Raw genomic sequence first — 22,472 nt, forward strand, 5'->3', positions numbered from 1 at the left:
ACGATTATGAATCTTCTTCCCAATGGGAAGGGAGTGGAGAGAGAGTGGCCGGGGTGGAACTAGTCCTTTAATATGTTGGCTGCTTTTCTAAGGCAGTGCGAGATGTCGATGAAGGGCAGGGGTGGTGTGTGACCCGAACTGCATTCACATCATCTGCAGTTTCTTGTTGTCTTGGTTGGAGCAGGTCCTTTACAGCGCAACAATGCGTACTGATAGGATCCTTTCAATGGAAGTTGTGAAGGGGGTGCAAGTGAGATGCCAAAATATCCTCAGACTTCTGAGAAAGTAGAGGTGCTGGTGCATTTGGTCATTGCTTTAACATGGGTGGGCCAGGACAGCACTAGAGATGTTTAGGTAAAATTTTACGATAATCTTTTCTTTTATAATATTTTTATTAGCATAGAACATTTTCATCCAAAAATGCAGAGCAGATGTTAACAGTCAAAAAGATACATTACACTTAAATCATATCATTTCATCCAAGATACTCCACATTTTAATCAGATTATATTATATTTATATTTTATTATAAATAAAAGGAAAATCTAAACCCACAACCAAGAAAGAAGCTGTTTGGCCAAAAATAAGACAATTTTTATCAGAGAGATCAATGACCTCATTAGTCAACATTTCTACCTTCATAACAAATCAAAGATTATAAAAATAATTCAAAAAGGGTCCACACAGTGTTTGAAAATTCAAATCAGAAATTGAGCATCTAATCTTCTCTAAATTTCAGAATCAGAATCAATTGTCAAGAACAAGTCATGAAATTTGGTGTTTTGTGGCAGCACCGTAGTACATAGTGCAAACCATCTTACAACATTACTATAAATAAAAATAATAAGAGCATGAAAAATAAGGCAATGTCTTTGGTTCATTATTGAGGAATCTGATGACGGAGGGGAAGAAGCAGTCTTTGTGCCGCTGAGTGCCTTAATTTACGCCCCTGTACCTTTTTCCTGATGGTGGCAGAGTGAAGAGGGCATGGCCTGGGTGGTGGGGGTCTTTGAGGAAAGAGGCGGCTTTTTTAAGACACCGCCTCATGTAGATGTCCTCGATGGAGTGAAGTCTGGTGCCTGTGGTGTCGCAGGCTGAGTTAGCAACTGTCAGGAATTTATTCTTGTCCTGAGACTATTGTCTGGAAACACTAGTCTAATTATATCAATGTGGCAGCAACTCGGTGGGGATTCATCTCTTGACCAGTGGTTCTCAACCTTTTTCTTTCCACTCACATCCCACTTTAAGTATTTCCTATGCCGTAGATGCTCTGTGATTAGTAAGGGATTGCTTAAGGTGGTATGTGAGTGGAAAGAAAAAGTTTGTAAACCACTGTTTTAATCGTCCCTCATTGACTCGTTATGTGCACAAAAGGAAATGGGCCAATGCCAATTTTTCTTGAGTAAAATATTTCAGTAACCATTAGCTCTAGAGCAGTGATTCTCAACCTTTTCACATACGACCTTACGCAATCCCTTACTAATCACAGAGCACTGATGGCACCGGGATGACTTAAAGTGGGATGTGAGAGGAAAGAAAAAGGTTGAGAACCACTGCCCTAAACTCTATCTGCCATCTACAAAGTATATGATGGAACCTTCTTCATACATCTAGATGAATACATCTCAAAGGCACTGAAGCTTGAGCCATCCAGATTGAAGTACCCTGCCATATTAGAACCACATTAGTATTAATTTCCTCTGTTAAGAGTCACTGCCATTTTGAAAATACATTCTGGTTTCTTGTCTCAACTTCCTCCCAAACCCATGGCTTCTATCACTAGCTAGGATATGCGCATTGAGGTCATTGTCCAACATGGTTAAGTTCTCAAAGTTGTGTATCTTTTCTCATTTGGGAATATATCATTCATCTTTGCTGAGTCTAAATTTGACAAGTTTCTCCTCAACAACACTGGCAGAACTTTGTTCAGAGGATTCTTGTGCTTCAGCAAGGTGTCCCACCATTATACTTCTCAAGGGCAATGAGCAATCGACATTGAATTCTGATCTTATCTGTAATATCCACACAATTGAAAATACTTTTTTTTTCCCTAAAAATAAATCATGAAAAAAGTTGTTTGGTCATGTAACATTGCATGAAAGAAATATATTGGCCATTCTATTACAATGCCAACAACCCAGGTTTGAATCTGGCTGTCACTGTAAGGAGTTTGTATGTTCTCCTCGTGTCTGGTTGGGCTTCCTCTGGGTGTTCTGGTTTCCTCCCACCCTTTAAAATGTTAGGGGGTTGTAGGTTAATTTGATGATTCTGTTGTGGTATTTTGGTGGCATGGGCTCATGCTGTATGTCTGAATTTAGAAAGAAAAAAGATATTTAAGTACGTTTAGCCATTCCCCACAAGAAACAGTTCAGATGCTAATAATAAATGTCAAATGAGGCTCAATGCTAATTTATGGGTTGCACAGTGGGAAATTTGAATTTTAACAAAGACTACAGATAACCAGATTAATGTTGCTAGGAACCAGATGCATCGGTTGGTGACACGGCCCCCAAATTTCCTCAGGTATTCATAACTGATACTCTTAATCAATCTCATCTACCTGCTCCACATCTACATCCTTGATTCCAGGTGAGTGAGTCCTATTGATCAACAGTAGATTGTGCAAGTGAATGAGCGTTCATAGTCCTTCGGGGCTTGGAATTCCAAGGATCAACAGCAATTTGAGTGAAGCAATTTATTTCCCTTAGCCCTGACCAGAGAGAGTCTTATCATAGAACATTGACCACTTAGCCAATTGATCCAGATGAAACAGTATCAAAACCATTCCACTAAGAGATTTCACATCCAAAGTACAGAGTAGCTATGGATAGATGTTAAAATTCTCAAAGATACACTGCACTTAAAATCACCAACGCCTGAAGAGGGCGCACAAAATCAGTGAACCGGTGTGGACTCGAAAGGCCAACATGGCCTGTTTCTGCTCCGTAAATGGTTATATGGTTATTAGATGGTCTACAAGTATTTTATATACAGTTTAAAAAACCCTGTATCTGGCACCTATGGAGATGAGTAGATGCTGGACAAGTGAATTTGCCTGTTGCTTGAAATTGCATGATGTGTGGATTGGTGAACTGACTGTAGGGGGTGCCAATTTTGAACCTTTTTTTTAACTTATTTACTTTCCACCATTTTCTTGCCGGTTACTTGAGGCTGTCGGTTGCTCGAATTCTGGTTAACGGATTTTATATTTTCAATAAGACTATTTCTCATTCTACCAACTGTACAATCTCCTTCAAAACCAGCCTGTTCAATTTAGGAATCAATCTGGGAGTAATCTTGGACTGGGTCATTCTGTAACTGGCAACATTAAAATATATGCAGATATTTATATTAACCATTTGCAGTATAAAAATCCCGAGATTCTCCTTGAAAAATAACGTAATGTTCTAAATCGGCATCATTTTCAATTCCGCACTCTTTTTGAAATTGAGTGCTTGGAACAACAAACTGCCATTTGCACACATTAATGTCTCAATGTTTAAGAAAATTCAATCATACTGTTGCAATTAAGTCTAATGCTGTATACATGCACTTCAAGATTACGAGACAATTGTTTTGCTGTCTGAGGTTTATTTGGGAAAAAAATGTAATGAGAGGCAGCAGGTTGGATTACTTGAACCAAGAATGAACTATGGGTTTATTTTCCATGACAAGATGTACCAATATTGTTAATAGCAATAATGCACTTCTGTATCAGGTTAACCATTTCATTTCATGATTCATGAGTTTGAGCATGACAAATCTATTCTGAGTGATATTTTCCCAGAAGACAAGAGAAAAAGTTTCTTCTAACCCTTGATGAAGGACTCAAGCCCAAAACATTGGTTATTCACCTTTATCTTTGTTAGATAAGTTAGACTGTTTCACTTGCTGAGTTTATCCAGCCTTGCGTTTTTACTTCAGCCTCGGTCTGCAGACTTTTGAGTTTTACTTCCAACCCTCCCACCTGTCTCTGCTTCTCCAAGATAGTTTCATCTCTAACTTACATAGTTATTTCAGGTTAAATAATGCCATATATATGCTTACTTCCATCAATTTAAGCTTCAAGATTTTCAGCCTTCACAGTATCTCACATTTTTCCTTTAATTGCCCTGTATCCTGTGACAATAATCCTCACTGTATATTTTGTTATTACTAATAGGGTAAGAATCAAAGTAAACTGTCACTACATATCCCTTGGCACTTAATGAGTCCAAATCCCTTAACATTTGTTTCTCATAAAGAACCACTTTATTGTGAGAAAATCTTCTCTCTACATTTTCTAATGAGGTTAATTTGATGCCAAAAATTTCATGCAGTGGTCCAAAGTGTATCAATATCTACCAACTTGTTTTTCTTTCTAATCATATCTTCTGCATAAGTGTCTAGGACTCATGGATCTGGCCTGGTTAAAGTTGCAGATTGAGTCGACAAATTTGGCGTTCATTTCAAGAGGAATAGAATACAAGAGGAGGGAATTTATAAGGCCCCGGTGAGACCTCACATGGAGCATTGTGAGCAGTTTTGGGCTCCTCATTTATGAAAGAGTGTGCTGACGTTAGAGTGGGTTCGAGGTGGTTCACAAGAATGGTTCTGGAAATGAAAGGGTTATCATATGAGGAGCGTTTGACAACTCATGGTCTGAACTCATTGGAATTTAGGAGAATGGGGAGGATTTCATTGAAATGTTTTGACAGTTGAAAGGTGTGGACAGAGTAGACGTAGAAAGGATGTTTCCCGTGGTTGGAGAGTGTAGGACAAGAGGGTACAATGTCAGAGATGTATAGGAATTTCTTCAGTTAGAGGGTGGTAAATCTATGGAATTTATTGACACAGGCAATTGCAGACGCCAGGTAATTGGGTGAATTTAAGGCAGAGGTTCTTGACTAGCTAGGATATCTGCATTCAGCTCGTATGCCTCTAAATATTTACTATCCATGTACATAACTAAATGGCACTTGAACATTACAGTTATCCCTACCTCTACCATTTCCTCTGGCTACTCATTCCAACTAACCTCTATGTGAAGAAAGTACCCCTCAGCTTCTTTCTAAATCTTTCCCCTCTCTCCTTAAATCTATACCCTCTAGTCTTAGGATTCCCCTCCTGGGAAAATAAAAAAAGAGTGTGACTATTTACCTTGTCTGTTACTTCACTGATTTTATAAACCTCTTCAAGGTTCCCTCCTCGGCCTCCTATGCTCCGGGGAAAAAAGGACCCAGCCTATCCAGTCTCTCCTTACAGTTCGAGTCCGCCAGTCCCAGTAAAAGTCCAGCGCTGTCTGTGAAGGGGGTTTGTAGGTCGCCCCCTGTGTCTGTGTGGGTTTCTTCTGCGTGCTTTGGCTTTCTCCCACCGTTCAAAATGTAACCCTAACCCTAATGCGTAGGTGGATTGGGATATTTGGACAAGATGGGCTTGTGGGCTGGAAGGGCATGTTCTGTCTAAATTTAAAACATTTACATTTAAAAAAAAAATCTTGTGAACATTTTCTGCACCCTTCTTATCTTAATGATATATTTCTTATCGCTGGGCGATTAGATCTGTGCACGTTTCTCCCAAGAGTGCTCTCAACAACATCCTGTACTGTTGTGACAAGACACCCCTACCCCTACTCGACGCTTTGATCAATGAGGGAAAGTGTGCCAATCGCTGCTTTTACTCCCACGTTTACCTGCATTGCCACATTCATGCAACTACGTACCTCTACCCTGAAATCTTTCCTGTCCCTGGCTCTCCGTGAAGCTGAACGTGCTTAAAAAAAACATAAACCTCCAATTTCAAGATCAGTTTCTTTCCTGTTGTTATCAGACTCTTAAATGGACTCCTCACTGGCAATAGATGATGCCCTTGCACTATTTTTTTTCACTATAATTTTCTCTATACCAGTGGTTCTCAACCATTTTTATTCCCCACTCATATACCATCCTAAGTAGTCCCTTACTGACCACAGAGCACCTATACTCTGTTGTTTTATTTCATTTTTAAATTTTTCCTTATTACATTACCTGCTAAATGGGTTGATTTGCCTGAAAAGAATGCAAAACAAAGCTTTTTATTGCATCTTGGTACATGTGACAAGAAGCAATTCAATTCAGTTCCCTCTGTTCTACGACACTCTCTTGTGTGTCCTGCCATGGTTTAACTGGGAAAAGTGCCATCTGCCATTCCTTGGCCCACTTTCCCAGTTCCTCTTGTAATCTCAGATCACATCCTTCACCATCCAAGGAATAATTTCCTTCAAGCCTTTCCCATCCATTAATCAGTAGGACTCAGTGGTCCCTGAGTCAGGTACTGAAGAGTCAATGGGGTTCACGTTCCCATCTCTGTATTTCTCAACTATCTCGCTTTGGCGAGAGTTCTGCCTTGGAGTTATTCATTATGTTTCTGGACCGAAAGGGAAATGAAATTTCAACAGACCTGGCACAAAAGTGGAGAAGAGGGAAAGGGCAAGTCAACCATCAAGTCAGACTCAGAGAGCACAGAAACAATCCTTTTGACCCAACTTGGATGCTGTTAGGTCTGCTTTGTTCGAGAATGAGTGAGTCAGACACCAGACTGAGTCGAAATCAAGGTTCTTTATTACCGAATTGTAACACTTGCAACTAACAGTGTTAGTTGGAGAAGGCGCATTCTAACAATATCAGCAAGTGGTGTTTTTTTATACCTCAGGACACACACTTAGTAAATGATCATACCATTACACAGTCCAATGAATAAGCTGTTGCTACCCTTCTCTGTTAGTCTGCTGCTCATCAGCTTGTTAGTGCCAAACTTATCTTGAGCGTACAAGGTCACACCTGCATCCTGTTACTCCTTAGTACTGGGTGACTCCTTCTCCAGTCCCATCTCATGATGTTTTTACCTTACAATGCTCCGACCTCAAGTCCCCACCAACGCTGGTCCCGCCTGCTTGTGTTTGAATTGGGAAGCCAAATGACAGATTCCTCATTCTATTGTGTTCTTCCGGTGGTTTTGGAATCCTCCTTGGTGAGCTGTAGCAAACTAAAACTTTTGGCTCATGACCCCATTAGGAACATCATGACCTGGTTGACAGCAAGCCATTTTTGGTGGCTAACGAATGGTATAAGGAAATAAATTTGCTTCATTATTGCTTTCTTGATCATTTGAGAATGAACTATGAAAGGACTTATGAGAAGACAAAAAAAATGTCGGTGCTGCCGCTGCAGAGTTGGGGACAACGGGGAATGGAGACACAGCATTCCCCTGTGGATCCTACAGCCCAGTCCAACTGTGTTCGGCTTTGTACAGGCTGTTTTAAACAACCTGTTAAAAGAGACAACAGTGTTTTATTTGAAATCCAACGACCAAGGGGGTCGGGGCCCAAGATAGCAGCACCTGCATTCAGCAGTGGCCTTGAGGGGTGCAGTCTTTGGGGGAGCAATGGGCACCAGTAACAGGGGGAAAACCACTTTGTTGAGAAGAAGAAGCAGATGAGACGACTCTAAGGATGCTGACCATGGCGGCAGACTACCGAGGGGCTCTTCAGCTGAAGGGCGCACATAGGCGGTGAGCTGCTGGTGACTTGTGGATGAGGAACCCACACAGGTTGCGGACTGCTGGTGCCGAGGTCGCAGGACTCCCACCAGGCTGCTGGTGCTGAGGTCGCAGGACTCCTACCAGGCTGCGTGCTGCTGGTGACTGGCTCATGAGGATCAGGTATCGGAACCAGCATTCGAGAGGGTGCTGAGGACGAGAAGGGCTTTGAAGTGCCCCGGGCGCTGAAGGCTTCCTCATCGTGTCAGAGGTTTGGATCTGGGCTCAGGTTGCTGATGGTTTGCACTGAACTGGAGTCTGGTGCAGCTGACAGAGGCTGCAGGAGCGCTGGAGGCAAATCCACGGACACGGTGACTGTCTTTTACCACTCTCTGATTGTAAGGGGTACCGTGCCAAACTAATGGTGGATCTTTGTCTGCATTATGGGAGACAAAAGGCAATTTTGTGTAATAATACATTTCTGGTTTATTACATAACAATAAAGAGTATCTGATCTGATTATTGTAAGAAAATGCAAGAAACTAAACGATGTGTATTCAGCAGGAGCCATTTGGGGAAAGAAGTGGCTCTCCGTGATGGGTGGTTAAAAAATGCTGGCTGTTATCAATTATTTTATGCACATTTGGCTGACTTTGGATGGATGATGTTGCAACTACTGCTGCCCTGCCATGGTATGTTGATCTGAAATGATGGTGAATCTGTGGAATTTGTTGCCATAGGCAGTTGTGGAGGCCAGGTTATTGGGTGTATTTGTGGCAGAGATCAATAGCTTCTTGATTAGCCAGGGCATCAAATGTTACGGAGAGAAGGCCAGGCAGTGGGGCTGAGTGGGAAAATGGATCAGCTCATGAGTGAATGGTGGGGCAGACTCAATGGGCTGAATGGCCTATTCCTGCTCCTATTTCTTGTGGACTTTTGGTTTCTGAGAACCCACATTGGAGGTAAATGGGAGAGAATTTGCTTTAACAAGTTCGACGACCACCTTGCTGGTCTCGGGGGATGGAATGGAGGTATGGCTTGACTGTGGCTTATTCTGAGCTTTATGCTGGGTGAGGTTCAGGCTCCGTTTGATCTTCAACTTTCTGCGCAGAAGTCTGGTGAAAGACTTGCACAGGAGGAAGTAGATGATAGGATCAAGGCAAACATTACATGCGCACAGGAGCAGAGTGGCCTGTTTAGTGTAGTACAGTTTGTTTTGTGTTGTACAGTCACTAGTCAATCGGCTGTTGTCATATGGGATCCTGATAAAATGATATGGTACAAAGCAAATGCAGAAGACCCCCAGGATGCTGAAGATGTTGCGGTTGGCTTTCTTTATCACGATGCTGGAGTCCTTCTGGAATTTCTGGTTGGACCAGTACATTTTCTTTAAGATGGCTAAGTAACACAAAGTGAGGAAGACCAAAACAATCCAGAAAATGCCATTACTCTGGAAAACTACAATTCGGTGCCAGATGACTCCAACTTTGCTTTTCAACTTCAGACAGCTTGACACATTTTTCTCTGTGGGAACCTGGTTGGTCAGAATGATGTTTGGCAATGCAAAAGCCAGAATAAAAACCCAACATCCCCCACTGACCACCCTGGCAAATGTGCCTTTCTGCATGCATGTACCCTTCCGAGGTTGAACGATCTTCAAGAACCGGTCGAGGCTGATCAGGCCGAGGAAGATTACGCTGATGTACATGCTGTTGTAGAAGAACACAGCAGAGTAACGGCACACAAATGCTTTCACCTTCCAGGACCCAAGATTTGAATCGGAGATGATTTTGAACGGCAGCGTAAGCATGAACAACAGATCAGCGGCAACGATGTTCTTGAGGTAAATCACAAAGCTGGACTGATTTGGAATGTGGCAGAAGATCCAGGCAGCCAGCATGTTCAGCAGAAATCCTCCAAGGAAGACAAAGATGTATAAAATAGGGAAGATCACTTTGGTCACAGTAGGGTCACGCAAATCACTGCATTTCTTGATGGGAAAGATTGTGCTGTTATTCATTTCTGAATGAATAAAAAGAGAATGAGAAATTAGGAATTAGATTTATTCCATCAACAAAATGGGATCAGAGAGCAAATAGAAGCTTATATCGCAAGAGAACAGACCCTCGACAAACTGCAGCTCGCGAGCCCATGGTGCACTTTGCCATAAAATATGCGCCTTGCAGAAATATGTTGGCTGAGTCAGGAATTGTACGAGCCTGTGCTCACAATGGTAGTTATAATGGCTGTGGCTTGTAATTGCATGATTATAGCGCATGTGGCTGTGTTGAGGGAAGTAAAATTAGCGGAGTGTTAGTGTGAACCAGGCCGCCTGCCCTCCGGAGTGCCCGATGCTCCAGCCACGGAATTACCACCCGGTCCTGGCCAGCCAAACATACATCCGAGCTCCCCACACCCCAGCTGTCCTTCCATCTAAGATCTGAGCACCCTATGCCCAGGCCATCCTTCTTTCCGAGAACCAAGCTCCCAACCTTCTACAAGACCTCTATTGAGAGCGTCCTGGCCGGCTGCATCACAGTGTGGTATGGTTACTACAGAAAAATGGATTGGAGGTCAATTCACAGGACCACAAGGAGTGGCAGAGAAGATCACTGGAGTCACCCTCCCCGCCAGTGATGTGATCTTCTGGAATTGTTGTCTGAAGAGGTAGCGCAAAATCATTAAGGACTCCTTATCACCTACACACAGTATCTTTCAGCTGCTCCCATCGGGGAAGAGAACAGCACACAAATGGCATCGTGAAGAGAGCACGTCAGCGTCTCTACTTCCTCAGGACTTACCACCTGATCCCGCCCGCTCACCCATCCGAGCTCCTGATGCTCCGAATGTGTATTTCTTTCCTGATGGTAGCAGTGAGAACAGAGTGTGTGCTGGGTGGTGTGGATCCTTGAATGATTGCTGCTGCTCTCTGGCAGTAGTGTTCCCTGTAGATGTTTTTGAGAATGGGGAGGGTTTTACCTGTGAAGTCCTGGGCTGCGTCCACCACTTTTCTCAGGGCTTTTTGTTCAGGGGTGTCCCCGTACCAGACTGTGATGCAGCCAGTCAGCACACTTTCCATCACACACCTTAGAAATTTGCCAGTATCATACCGAACCTTAGCAAACTCCTGAGGAAGTAGAGATGCTGATGTGCTCTCTTCATGATGCCATAAGTGTGCTGTACCTCTTCCCTGATGGGAGCAGCTGAAAGATACTGTGAGTAGGTGATAAGGAGTCCTTAATGATTTTGCGCTACCTCTTCAGACAACAATTCCAGAAGATCACATCACTGGCAGGGAGGGTGACTCCAGTGATCTTCTCTGCCACTCCTTGTGGTCCTGTGGATTGACCTCCAATCCATTTTCTGCAGTAACCATACCACACTGTGATGCAGCCGGCCAGGACGCTCTCAATAGAGCTCATGTAGAAGGTTGACATGATGGTGGCCAGTAGCCTTGCCTGCTTCAGTCTTCTCAGGAAGTTCAGTCACTGTTGCGCCATCCTAAGAAGTGAGGGGATGTTGAGAGTCCAAGATAGGTTACTAGTTAAGTGAACTCCATGGAACTCTAATCCAGAGTGTAATCCAGACATGGACAGAGTATTCCATATATGGACTGCTTCATAGTATAAAAGTTGACTCCCAGGTCCCTGTTAAATCTCCCCCCTCTCAGCTTTAGCCTATCCCCTCTAGTTCTAAAATTGTCTTCCCTCGGAAATTGGCACTCACTTTATGCACCTCCATGGGACCAGTGATAAGCAAGCGTGAATTGTGGGCTGAATGGCCTGTTTCTATGCTGTGGGATGTCAAGGACGTAATAAAAGCCCACAGAATGTTTAGTGTAGTGGTTGGCATAACAGTATTACAGCACCAGAAACCTGGGTTCAAATCCGGTGCTGTCTGTGAGGTGTTTGTATGTTCTCCCCGTGTCTGCGTGCATTTCCTCCGGGAGCTCTGGTTTCCTCTCACCTTTCAAAGAAGTACCATGGTTGTAAGTCAATTGGGTGCAATTGGGTGGTACAGGCTCTTGGGCTGGGTGGGCCTGTTACTGTGCTGTATGTCTAAATTAAATTAAATTTGGAAATGCACATCCAGGCAGGCAGAATCTGGGCATAGAGAAACCAAGTGCAATGACTCAGGCCATTGGAACAGGGAGAACTGTGGCTTCTACTGTTCCATAGTTGGATTGTACAGGTTACCTCTGGCGGAGAAGAAATCTCACTGATCCATTAACCTGAATCCCTCCGTCCTGAACCAGTTTCTCAGCCGTAAGTTCATCTGCCTTATCCTCCTGTTCTTACTTTCACAACCTTATGGCATCGAGTAAACCAGAGATCTTGCTTATTAACCTTCTGTCTAGCTCACTACATTCACTCTGCAGGACTTCATCCCTTTACCTACCTATGTCGTTGGTTATCAATGCATACAATACCTTCTGACTACTCACTCTTCACCAGCTGCTCAGATATAACCTTGACCCTGACACTCTGACTGTAACCTAGAGCCTCGTTCATGTCTGCAAAATTTGTGTCTGCTCCTCTAACTATTGAGTATCCTATCACTAAAACTCTATTTGTCTCTGCCATCCATGCCCCTCGTCCACCCCCACCCCCGCTCCAGCTGTGCATCAGAACCAATCAGTGTACCAATGTCCCACGGACCTGGGTACAGCTTCTGCGGATTTTTCTGAAAGACCACCCTTCCCCCTCTCAACAGAATCCAAATGATACTGTTGTTAGTGAGGGGAAAAAGCACGGGAATCCTGGATTAACTACTTTTCCTGGTATTCACCCAACTGTAGAGGGTAAAAGAGCAGGCAGAGCATATTGGGGAGTAAGCAAGAAATTTACCTTTCTTGTGGATAGTGATTCACCAGTGTTGATTTGGTGTGAGTGAATGTTCTTGTCTCCAAACATTGACAAAGAACCAAAACTGTCGACAGCCCCATAGTGCAATCCACTTTGTCTTTATTCTCATGTCGTGGGTTCAATATTTCATTACTCTACATTGTTCCCTGAAACCAGCCATTGCTTAACCCTCTCTCTCAACCCTATCAGATTGCTGGACATCGTCTGATATATCGGTCTGTCTCACTGGCCACCTTTCTCCCCCCTCTCTCGACCCTCTCTGCTGTCGGGATGTTGCCTGCTGCTTCCTAGTTTCTTAGTAGTCAGAACAATACCTTCTTCTCCCATTTCCTCCTCGACATTCACTCCCCATCCCATAGGACAGAATAGAAAGAGGCCCTTTTACTCTGTGCCAAACTATCTGCCTAGTCCCACTGACCGCCCCGCAACTTCCATACCCCTCCCATCCATCTACCTGTCCAAATGGTTATTAATTGTCAAAATTGAGCCAAACATTTTACCAATTCAACTGGCCACTTATTCCACACTCCCACCACTCTCTGCGAGAAGTTATCCATGATGTTCCCCCTAAACCTTTCCCCTTGTTAAACCTTGCTCTATGTCCTCTAGTTTTTAATTTCACCTAACCTCAGAGGAAAAGCCTGCTTGCATTTATCTATACCCATCATAATTTTCTATATATCTATCAAATCTTCCCTTCTGTGCTCCACAGAATAAATTCCTAACCTGTTCCCTGTAACTCAGTTCTTCAAGTCCCAGCAACATCCTAGTAAATCTCCTCTGCCCTCTTTCAATTTTATTGATGTCTTTCTTGTATTTAGTTGACCAAAACTGCGCTCAAATTTGGCCTCCACAACTCTGACAGTTCAGCCCTTTTACACTCCTGGATGATGTCAGATCCATGAATTCTGCATTGGATGAAGCTTGTGTCTTGCCATCCCAGCATTTACAACAAGTGCCTTAATCAGAAGAGCTCAAGAGCTCATCTCATTGATGTATTTGGGAAAACAATTGAAAGCAGATGGAAAATCACTGAGTTATGCAGATCGGGAACAGGCACTTTGCTCCAATGCATCCATGCTGACCAAGTTGCTGACCTGGACTAGTCCCATTTAGCTGCTATCCCTCCAATCCTTTTCTATCTATTACCCATCATGATTTAATAAAATCCACTTTAGCCTTCTCCGCTTAGGGGAGAAAGGTCCCAGCCTTTCCAGCACGCCCCCCCCCCCCCCCCCCCCACCTCACTTTACAATTCAAGCCTAGCAATCTTGGACACTTTTTCGTGAATCTTATGCACCCTTTCCGATATCTTTTCTATAGTTGGGTGATCGGTACCAGTGTTCCGTCCTGTTGTAGAATCAGAATTTTGCCACCACAGTGCAAGCATTTATATAAACCACCTTACAAAATAAATAAAAATAGTTCCAGAAAAAGTCAAGGTGAGGCAGTGTCTGTGGTTCATTGTTAATTCAGGAATCTGATGGCAGAGGGGAAGAAGCTGTCCTTGTGCCATTGAGTGCACTCAATGCTCCAGTACTCAGTGACCAAAGAAGGCCACTGTGCCAAACGCCACCACCCACCTGCACTGAAGCTGCCCTTCCAGGTACCTTTTAAAGCTTTCCCATCTTATCTTCAATCTATCCCCTCTAGTTTCGGGTTCGCCTTCTCCAAGGGTCGAAGCCGATAACTATTTACCTTATTTATGGCTCTCATGATTTTATAAACGTCTCCCCTCTCTTCCTACACCAGGGAGAAAAGACCCAACCTATGGCGTGTCTCCTAAGCATCCCCCCACCAGTCCCAGTTGTATCCTTGTGAATCTCGAAAGCAAACAACCAACTGACTGCTGAGAATCCACAGTGTGTATCTTTCATTCCATTCACTCTCTTGATCTGTTCGTCTCCACGTCCTCCTCCTCCCTCTTTCAGTAAATCAGCAAATCAATTCAACTTGTCACTCAGACTTTGTGTACAGGAAGATTGGCAAATACCGCTTTGTAAGCTCAAAAACAAAGCTTTAGGCGTTGTATTTTCGAAATAATATTGCATTACTTCAGCTTCTGTTTTTTCCAGCATATTGAAACATATTCCAATTAGCAATAGTGGGCAGACATTTATCTAATTGCATTCTTTGAATTCAGACCCGTTAATTGTGTCACACAGGGGTTGGGGTGGGGTGGGGGGGGGTGGGAACCAAGTTGTAAAGATAACATCATATTTTCAACTTTCTCTCCTACAGTAACCCCTTTGTTTTAACATTTTATGGAAAAAAACACTTCATGGGGGGGAAAAATTCAATTGAAACTCAAAACTTACTTCAGCCCTTGACCAAGATATTCTTTTCCACGTTTCCTTTACACCGATGCACAATACCAACCTAAAACTACTGGAGCCATAGAAAAGATCAAGCTTTCATCTTCCTTCAGAATCTTCACTGAGCAGATGAGCAGCAGGCAACATGCAGAGTATCTCAGCAGTCATGAGGTTTTGAGGAAGTTGTTACTTCCTGAGTTTTAATCAAACCCGCCATAGAGTGAACCTGAGCTAAGTAATTGCCAGCGCTCACCTGTAAATTGAAATAGAAATAAACACGCATTTGCTGGAAATCAGAAAGAAATTTAGAAGATGATGCAAACTCTATGCGGGCCAGCAGCATCTATGGGGAGAGAGACCGAGTTCCCTTTCAGGTCCAAGTGCTGCTATTTATTTTGGCAGCAGATTTAAAAAGTGCAGCAGTGTTCTCACTGATCTCACCAATCTCTCTCTCTCTAATCTTTGTGTTCTGAAGTGTGTTGTATTTGCTGTATACTTAGGACAATATAGAAATACAGAAACAGGCCATTTGGCCCTATTAGTCTATTATTCTGCCTAGTGCCACTTACCTGTACCCAGACCATATCCCTCCATACTCCTCCTTTCCATTGAAATGTTTCTTCAATGCCAAAATTGAACCTGCATTCACCACTTCAGCTGGCAGCTTGTTCCACACTCCCGCCACTCTCTATGTGGAAAAAGCTCCCCCTAATGTTCCCTTAAAAATTTTCCCCTTTCCCCCTGAACCCATGTCCTCTAGTTTTCATCTCACCTAACCTCAATGAAAAGACCCTGCTCATGCTTATTCTATCTATACCTATCACTTCCTGCATAGCACACAGAAGAAACCTTTTCTGTACTTTGGCCCTTGTGACCATAAATTTGAATCACATGGCTCCAGTGGCCTGGGTACAAATTTGAAGTCTGGTGCTGTCCGTGTAAAGTTAGCTCATTTTCACTGTGTCTGCATGGGCCATCTCCCACATCCCAAAGGTGTAAAGGTTGGGAGAGTATATGATCATTGGGGGATCAGAGGTGGAGAGGGTGAGCAAATTTAAGTTCTTGGGTGTCACTTTTATGGAGGATCTTTCCTGGACCTAACACACTAATGGCATCGTTAAGAAATCGTGTCAGTGCTTATACTTGCTCAGGAGCGGGCGGAGGTTTGGTATGACATCGGAAAACCTGGCAATTATAAATGTATGGTGGAAAGTGTGCTGACTGGCTGCATCACGGTCTGGTATGGGGACACCAATATCCCTGAGTGGAAAGCCTGCAAAAGGCAGCATACACAGCCCAGGACATCACAGGCTTAACTCTCCCCATTGAGAACATGCTGCCATTGGAGAGCAGAAGCAATTATCAAGGATTCACACACTCTATTCTTGCTGCTACCATGGGTGCCACAAGACTCACACCACCAGGTTCAGGAACAGATGCTAACCTCCACCATCAGACTCCTCAACGACAAACTCAATCAGGGACTCATTTAAGGGCTCTTACTTTTGCACTTTATTACATTTTTTCCCCTCTTTGTATTGCACAGTCAGTTTGTTTACATTTCTTTATTTGTTTACATGCATACATATCTTATTGAGTCGTTTTATTTTTGTGCAACCAATAAGTGGTAATTCTGCCTCGCCCGCAGGAAAAAAAATCTCAGGGTCGTATGTGATGTTGTGTATGTACTCTGACAATAAATATGAACTTTGAACTTTTAAATTGTCCGCAAGAGGTTTGTCAGATCCATGCATATGTGTATCACAGCTACAGAGAAAATATCCTTATTGAACAAAGTCTGAGAAAAGTTACTTCTTGAGGAGTAGGGTGGAATCTGGTGTGAAGTTAAAATATCAGAACAGTAAAATGGGATGTGAGTGTGGTTCTTGTAATTGTGCAAATGTTGATGGGCATGCACTTGTCAAAGGGTGGAAGAACCCTCTCATAGGGTCAATGGCCGAGGAGCAAACACATGTCATGAAGCGCAGAAAAGGCATTCCTGGCTATTGAAGCTTGGTCTGGCTGTTCACTGCAACAGAATTTCCCCCAGCCATCTTGGACCTCACCATGCCACTGGATCTGGGAGGGGATGTCAAGAGGGTGGGGTGTGGACCTGTGCAACTCCCTACCCACCTAAAATCCATTCACGCACACGCTGCTCCTTTCTGAGGAGTGGGGTATCCTCATATCAAACCCCACAAACTGACTGAAAGGAACCGTCATCATCCCATGGGATGGATAGCCAGAAGATGTACCAAGGGCGTGTCTCGGTGCGAAAGGTCTGTGAAATGTGGGAGTGCAGTTGTTTTTGTCAAACAAGGAAGGGTGCAGAAACTGTGATTGTAGTTGGGATGATATAGAAATGTTGCTGTCAATCAGGGGGAATCTTTGCAGGAATAGTTTTGCAAAAACTCGCAATGGTCAAGTGTTTTTTAATTTATTGATGTCTTAAAATATTGAGTAATATCACTATGTTTAATCATAGTGATCCATGCCATTGTTTAGTTTCTAAATATAGAACCTTTTATCGCACTCCTTATCCTATTTGTTGTTAAGATGAAGCTGCTGTACCATTTTTCAGCTATAATGGTTATAAGCTGTAATAGCTATAAGCTGCTCAATTCGTCTGCACCAGTGATTGACTCCTCCCAGTAGCCAACCATTTCAGTGCTGTGCCACACTCCCATACTCACATCTCTATCCATGGCCTTGTGTACGATCCCTCCAAGACCACCCGTAAATTGGAGAAACAACACCTGATTTTCTTTCTGGCCACTCTCCACCCAGATGGCATTAATATCGACTTTTCCCATTTCTGCTCTCCTCTTCCTCCTCCGCCTTCCCTTCTCCTTTCCACTTCTCCCCCTCCCTTCACCCAGCCTTCCCTCCTCCCCATGATTGCTACTGTCCCCTCCCTCCCTTCTCCACCCGTCACCTCCTGCTTTGCGACCACACCTCCCCCCCCACCCCCTTACTCTTTTGCTTGGATGCCTGCCAACATTTTTTCATACCGTCGTGAAAGGCTCAAGCCCAACGAATCAGTTCTTTATTTTTACTTTTGCTATATAAAAGACACTGCTTGACCTGATGAGTTTCTCCAGCATTTTGCGATTTTACTTCAACCGTGGTGAGATTTTCGTGTTTGACTTCTGCTATAATGGCAGTGGTGTTGCTAGTCCAGAGCTGGAGAGAGTGGGGAGCAGAGACACAGCAGGGTTGTCCAGCCCAACCTATGGCTGACAGCTAGGTTCAGGCTTTAAATACCCTGTTAAAGGAGCTGACGATGTTTTATTTAAAATCCTGCCACAGCAAGGTCCGGACCCAAGATGGTGGCAACTGTAATTGGCAGTGACTATGAGGGGGTTGCAGACTCTGGGAGACTAGCGGGCTGTGCAGGGCACCAGTAGCAGGGAGAAGACTTTCCGCTGAGAAGGAGTAACCAAGGGAATCACCCAAAGGACAGTGACCACGGAGGCGGACCAGTGAGGGGCTCCGTGGTTGAAGGACACACAAAAGCAGTGACTTGCGGGCGATAAACCCACACAGGCTGTTGGTGATTGATGCACATTGCTGGAGGATGGCTCATGGAACAAGGTATCGGAACTGGGCTTTGAGAGGGCAAGAGGGGTCCTGATGTGCCCTGGGCCCTGAAGTATTGGAAGTTTGGATCAGGGCTCAGCTTACCAATGATTTTTTGTTTGAAATTTTTATTTATTAATCATGATAAGTCATACAATAAAAATACAAATAAAAAAAACATAATATATACACAAAAGTTTTATAAATGATACCCCTTACAACCCCCCACCCCCCCTACCCTAACCCACCCATCCCCAACCGCCTCTAAACTACCCCGAAAGAAAAGAAAGAAAGGAGATCACATAACGTAAAACTCTTCAGTTATTTGCCAAGGTTCAGAGGAACTCCATTAATGCGTGGGAAGAAGATTAACAATTCAACCCCATATACTATAAATACAGGCTCCAAGTTTTAACAAAAAAAGAATAATTATTACGTAAATTATATGTAATCTTTTCCAACAGAATACAAGATCTCATTTCCAAATCCCACCGCAGAATACTCAAATTCATCTAATTTTTCCAAGTAATCGCCAAACATTTTCTAGCCACAGCTAAAGTCAATCTCAAAAGAGCAATTTGAAATTTATTTAGTTTTAACTCCAAGCTCAATTTCTTAATATAACCCAATAAAAATACTAAAAGATCAAGTGGAATTTTCAATTTAAAAATAGTTTTGAACAGTTCCTTAAATCTACCTCAAAAACGTTTCACTGTCTCACATAACCAAGTAGACTGTGAAAAAGAGCCAACTTCCTTCTGACATCTTGTGGTGCGCTGTTGGACAGAATCGGACACACACAAGGTAAAGACTGAACAACAGGCTTTAATCCACAAAAACCTCCACAGACTCAGGCTGGCTGTAGCTGTAGCAACTCTGAGTGAGGCCGCGGGAGGCCGGTGCAGGCTTATATCCTCGAGGGTGATTGACACCCGACCGGGCTCGGCTTGATCCATTCAGGCCGACTGATTGACAGCCAGCCAGGTGTTGTCCTGTCCCCTTACACTCCTGCAGGTACAGAGAGTGCCCCCTGCAGTAGGCCGGTGGTGGTACACTCCTGCAGGTACAGAGAGTGCCCCCTGCAGTAGGCCGGTGGTGGTACACTCCTGCAGGTACAGAGGTTTCCCCCGCAGTAGGCCGGTGGTGGACCACCACACATCTGAAAATTAAATCAGAAGAGTTTGACCAGAACTGGAGTATTCTGAGGCTGCAGGAGAGCTCGGGGCAAACCCACAGACCCTCAGTCCTCACCGTCTGACAGTGTTCTCCCCTCTGTCTCCTTTCCTCCAGTTCTCCATTTAACTGAGCTACCCCTCCTCCTCCGATATTTTGATGGTCCACCAAAACACTGTGTCTAAAGGTGTCATTGCTTGTGTTGGCAGAGAGTTTTGATTCCTCATTTTATTACTTTACATGAACTTTTCCTGAGTTGGACCAAAATGAAATAGGATGTCCCTCTTGTCGAAATACCTAGCCCTCAGCATTTTCCAGTTGCAGCTTCAAATGTGATTTGTCAGGTGGTTGGTGTCCTGAAAGCACTTTCTCTCCTTGGCTGCACCCTGAGGAGTGCTATCTCTTTCTACCCTATTTACAACTGTGAAATTCTTCCCCAACTGTTCGTAAAGAGAGGGGAGAAAAATTATTAACCGTCAACTGTTGGTTGAGATTTGAATTTGACCAGTGGCGTGCATTGGATGCCAATCCTACGCTCTTAAACACATGAGAGATAGGAGCAGGAGAAGGTTATCCAGCCCATCAAACCTCCTCCAGTTTTCAGTGAGATCATGGTTGATCTGGTTGTGTAATCATCTTCACTTCCCTCTCTCCTACACCCTTTCTTCCCCGACTATTGAAAAATCCATCTACTCGTGGCCTAAATACATTGACTGAAGCAGCCTCTACTGTTACCTTGTCAGAGAATTCCACAAAGTCACTACTCTCTGGGAGAAGAAATTCCTTCTCATATCTAGCTTAAATCTACTCTCCAAAATCTTGAGGCCATATCTGTGATTTTTAGTCTCATCAGGAGTGGAAACTTCATTCCTACTTCCATCTTATCGATTTGTTTCAAAATTTTATGTATTTCTTTAAGTTCCTCTCAACCTTCTAAACTCCAATGAGAGTAGTCTCAATCTTTACTCATTAACTAACCCCTTCATTTTTGGAATCAACCTGATGAACTTTCTTTACACAGTCGCCGAAGCTATGCGAAGGGCCTGTTTCTTACTGAGATCTGAGAGGTGTATTTAATTAAGACAGGTCTTTCTGTCATCTTTGATCCCTTTCATTCATGTGCTCAACTTTTGAGTGAAGGATTTGCTATTTCTTATTTCACTTGCTGAAGGTCAAGGATATGACTTTTAAATATATATAGTATTTGACATTTTAAAGCAGAGCTGAATTCATTCAATGAGAGGAACAAAGATGTATTTATATGCCGATGGGAGGTGACCTCATGATCTTTCGCAACACCTCTTGGAAATGAATGAGGTCCTGCGTGATGTATTATTGGGGCCATATTCAATGGACCAATGAACAATTTTCATGCATTTAATCCCAGTCCAGACTCTAATCTTTTCTCACCATCCTCCTTTGCTCTCTCCCACCACAGCACGTGTTGTTTTCAATAAAGAGGGAAGGATTTATTTGACTGTTTGGAACTCTGCAATGCATCTCCTTTCAATTCCCTGCGCCCGCCCCCCCCCCTCCCGCAAACTATATTATCATTGATAGATTGTACACACATAGAACATGACAGAACAAAACAGGCCCTTCAGTCCACAATGTCGTGCTGACCTCTGTAAATCAACACCACAATAACCCTTTATTTTTCTCACATCTATGTCCCTGTCTAAGTGTATTTTAAATGTCCCTATTGTTTCTGGCTCCACCACCACCCTGGAAATTCATTCCAGGTACCCCCCACTTTCTGTGTAAAAAAAAACTTGTCTGTGATGCCTCCCCTGAGCATTGCTCCCCTCTCCTAAAGCAATTGTCCTCTGATATTTTCTACTGTCACCCTGGGACAAAGGTGCTGGCTGTCCACCCTATTTATGCCTCTCATAATCTTGTCAAACCCATGAGCCATTTCTCAACCTTTCTTGCTCCAAAGAGAAAATTCCTTGCTCAACATGTCTCATAAACAAAATCTCCAATCCAGGCAACGTCCTAGTAAATTTCCTCTACACCCTCTCCAAAGCTTCCACATCCTTCCTGTAATGAAGTGACCAGAACTGAAAACAATATTCCAAATGAGGTCTAACCAGAGTTTTATAGAGTTGTAGCATTACCTCATGATTCTTGTACTCAATCCCCTGACTAATAGCATACAAAAAGCCTCTTAAATGACCTATCAACCTGCGTGGCAACTTTGAGAGACCTATGGATTTGGACCTCAAGGTCTCTCTGTTTTTCCACTCTGTTAAGAATACTTCCTAATATTAACCATGCACTTCATCTTCAAGTTCGACCTTCCAAAATGGATCACTTCACACTTACCTAGATTGAATTGCCGCTTTTCCACCCAAATCTGCATCCTGTAACCTACAACAACCTTCCACACTGTCGACAACACCTCCAACCACAAATTGACTGATCCATCCCTCTACTTCTTCGTTCAGGTCATTTATAAAAATAATTACAAAGAGCAGGCATCCTAGAACAGGTCCCTGTGGAACTCCACTAGTCACTGACCTCAGGCAGAATACATTCCATCTACTACTACCCTCTGCTTTCTGCAAGCAAGCCAATTCTAAATCCATGCAGCCAAGGTCTCTAATCTCCCACATCCTGCAGGAGGAGTATGCCACTGCCCTGGCTGCCATTCCCATTCCTCAGTCTGAGCATCAAGAAAACCTGACCTCACCTGCTCTTACCTGCACCTTCTTATGGAAGCTTTGTTTTTCCTATAGGACTGCTGTCATGGCCAAAACTTGCACCACTTCCTCAGCCTCTGCTCACCAAAGCCTCTGAAGCCAAGGCTAAGTCTCGAGCTTGCCTTCCTTTTATTGGCTACAGTTAACCTGCCAATCTCACACAAGCACCTATCTTTACTGGTGGTTTTTAAACAACTCTCAACTATTGATTTTTGAGCGTGCAGTCTTTTAATTTATTTTAAAGCTTGAGCTCTATGTCTATTTTAAAGACATAGTGAGCACTTCTATTGCCCACATTCTATGTGTGAAATTAAAATGAGATTCTTCAACAATATAAGGGAAAG

At 43.4% G+C, this 22,472-nt stretch overlaps 2 protein-coding genes across 6 annotated transcripts in view; one reads left to right on the forward strand and one right to left on the reverse strand.

The window, feature by feature from the left end:
* Nucleotides 1–22,472, forward strand: part of LOC138742700 (mediator of RNA polymerase II transcription subunit 12-like protein) — a 404,210-nt gene that overhangs the window by 221,110 nt on the left and 160,628 nt on the right. The window lies entirely within an intron of this gene.
* Nucleotides 6,557–14,835, reverse strand: LOC138742701 (P2Y purinoceptor 14-like). Of its 2 annotated transcripts, none has more exons than XM_069897454.1 (2): nt 14,739–14,835; nt 6,557–9,516 (listed from the first exon to the last, which is right to left on the reverse strand). In XM_069897454.1, exons 1-2 carry the CDS (start codon nt 14,755–14,757, stop codon nt 8,414–8,416), a joined length of 1,122 nt encoding a protein of 373 aa, XP_069753555.1. In that variant the 5' UTR covers nt 14,758–14,835; the 3' UTR covers nt 6,557–8,413. The 2 variants fall into 2 exon arrangements, with proteins under 2 accessions (XP_069753555.1, XP_069753556.1); XM_069897455.1 differs by having other exon boundaries at nt 14,678–14,823.

Source organism: Narcine bancroftii, chromosome 9 (assembly GCF_036971445.1).
Source record: "Narcine bancroftii isolate sNarBan1 chromosome 9, sNarBan1.hap1, whole genome shotgun sequence".
Lineage (NCBI taxonomy): Eukaryota > Metazoa > Chordata > Chondrichthyes > Torpediniformes > Narcinidae > Narcine > Narcine bancroftii.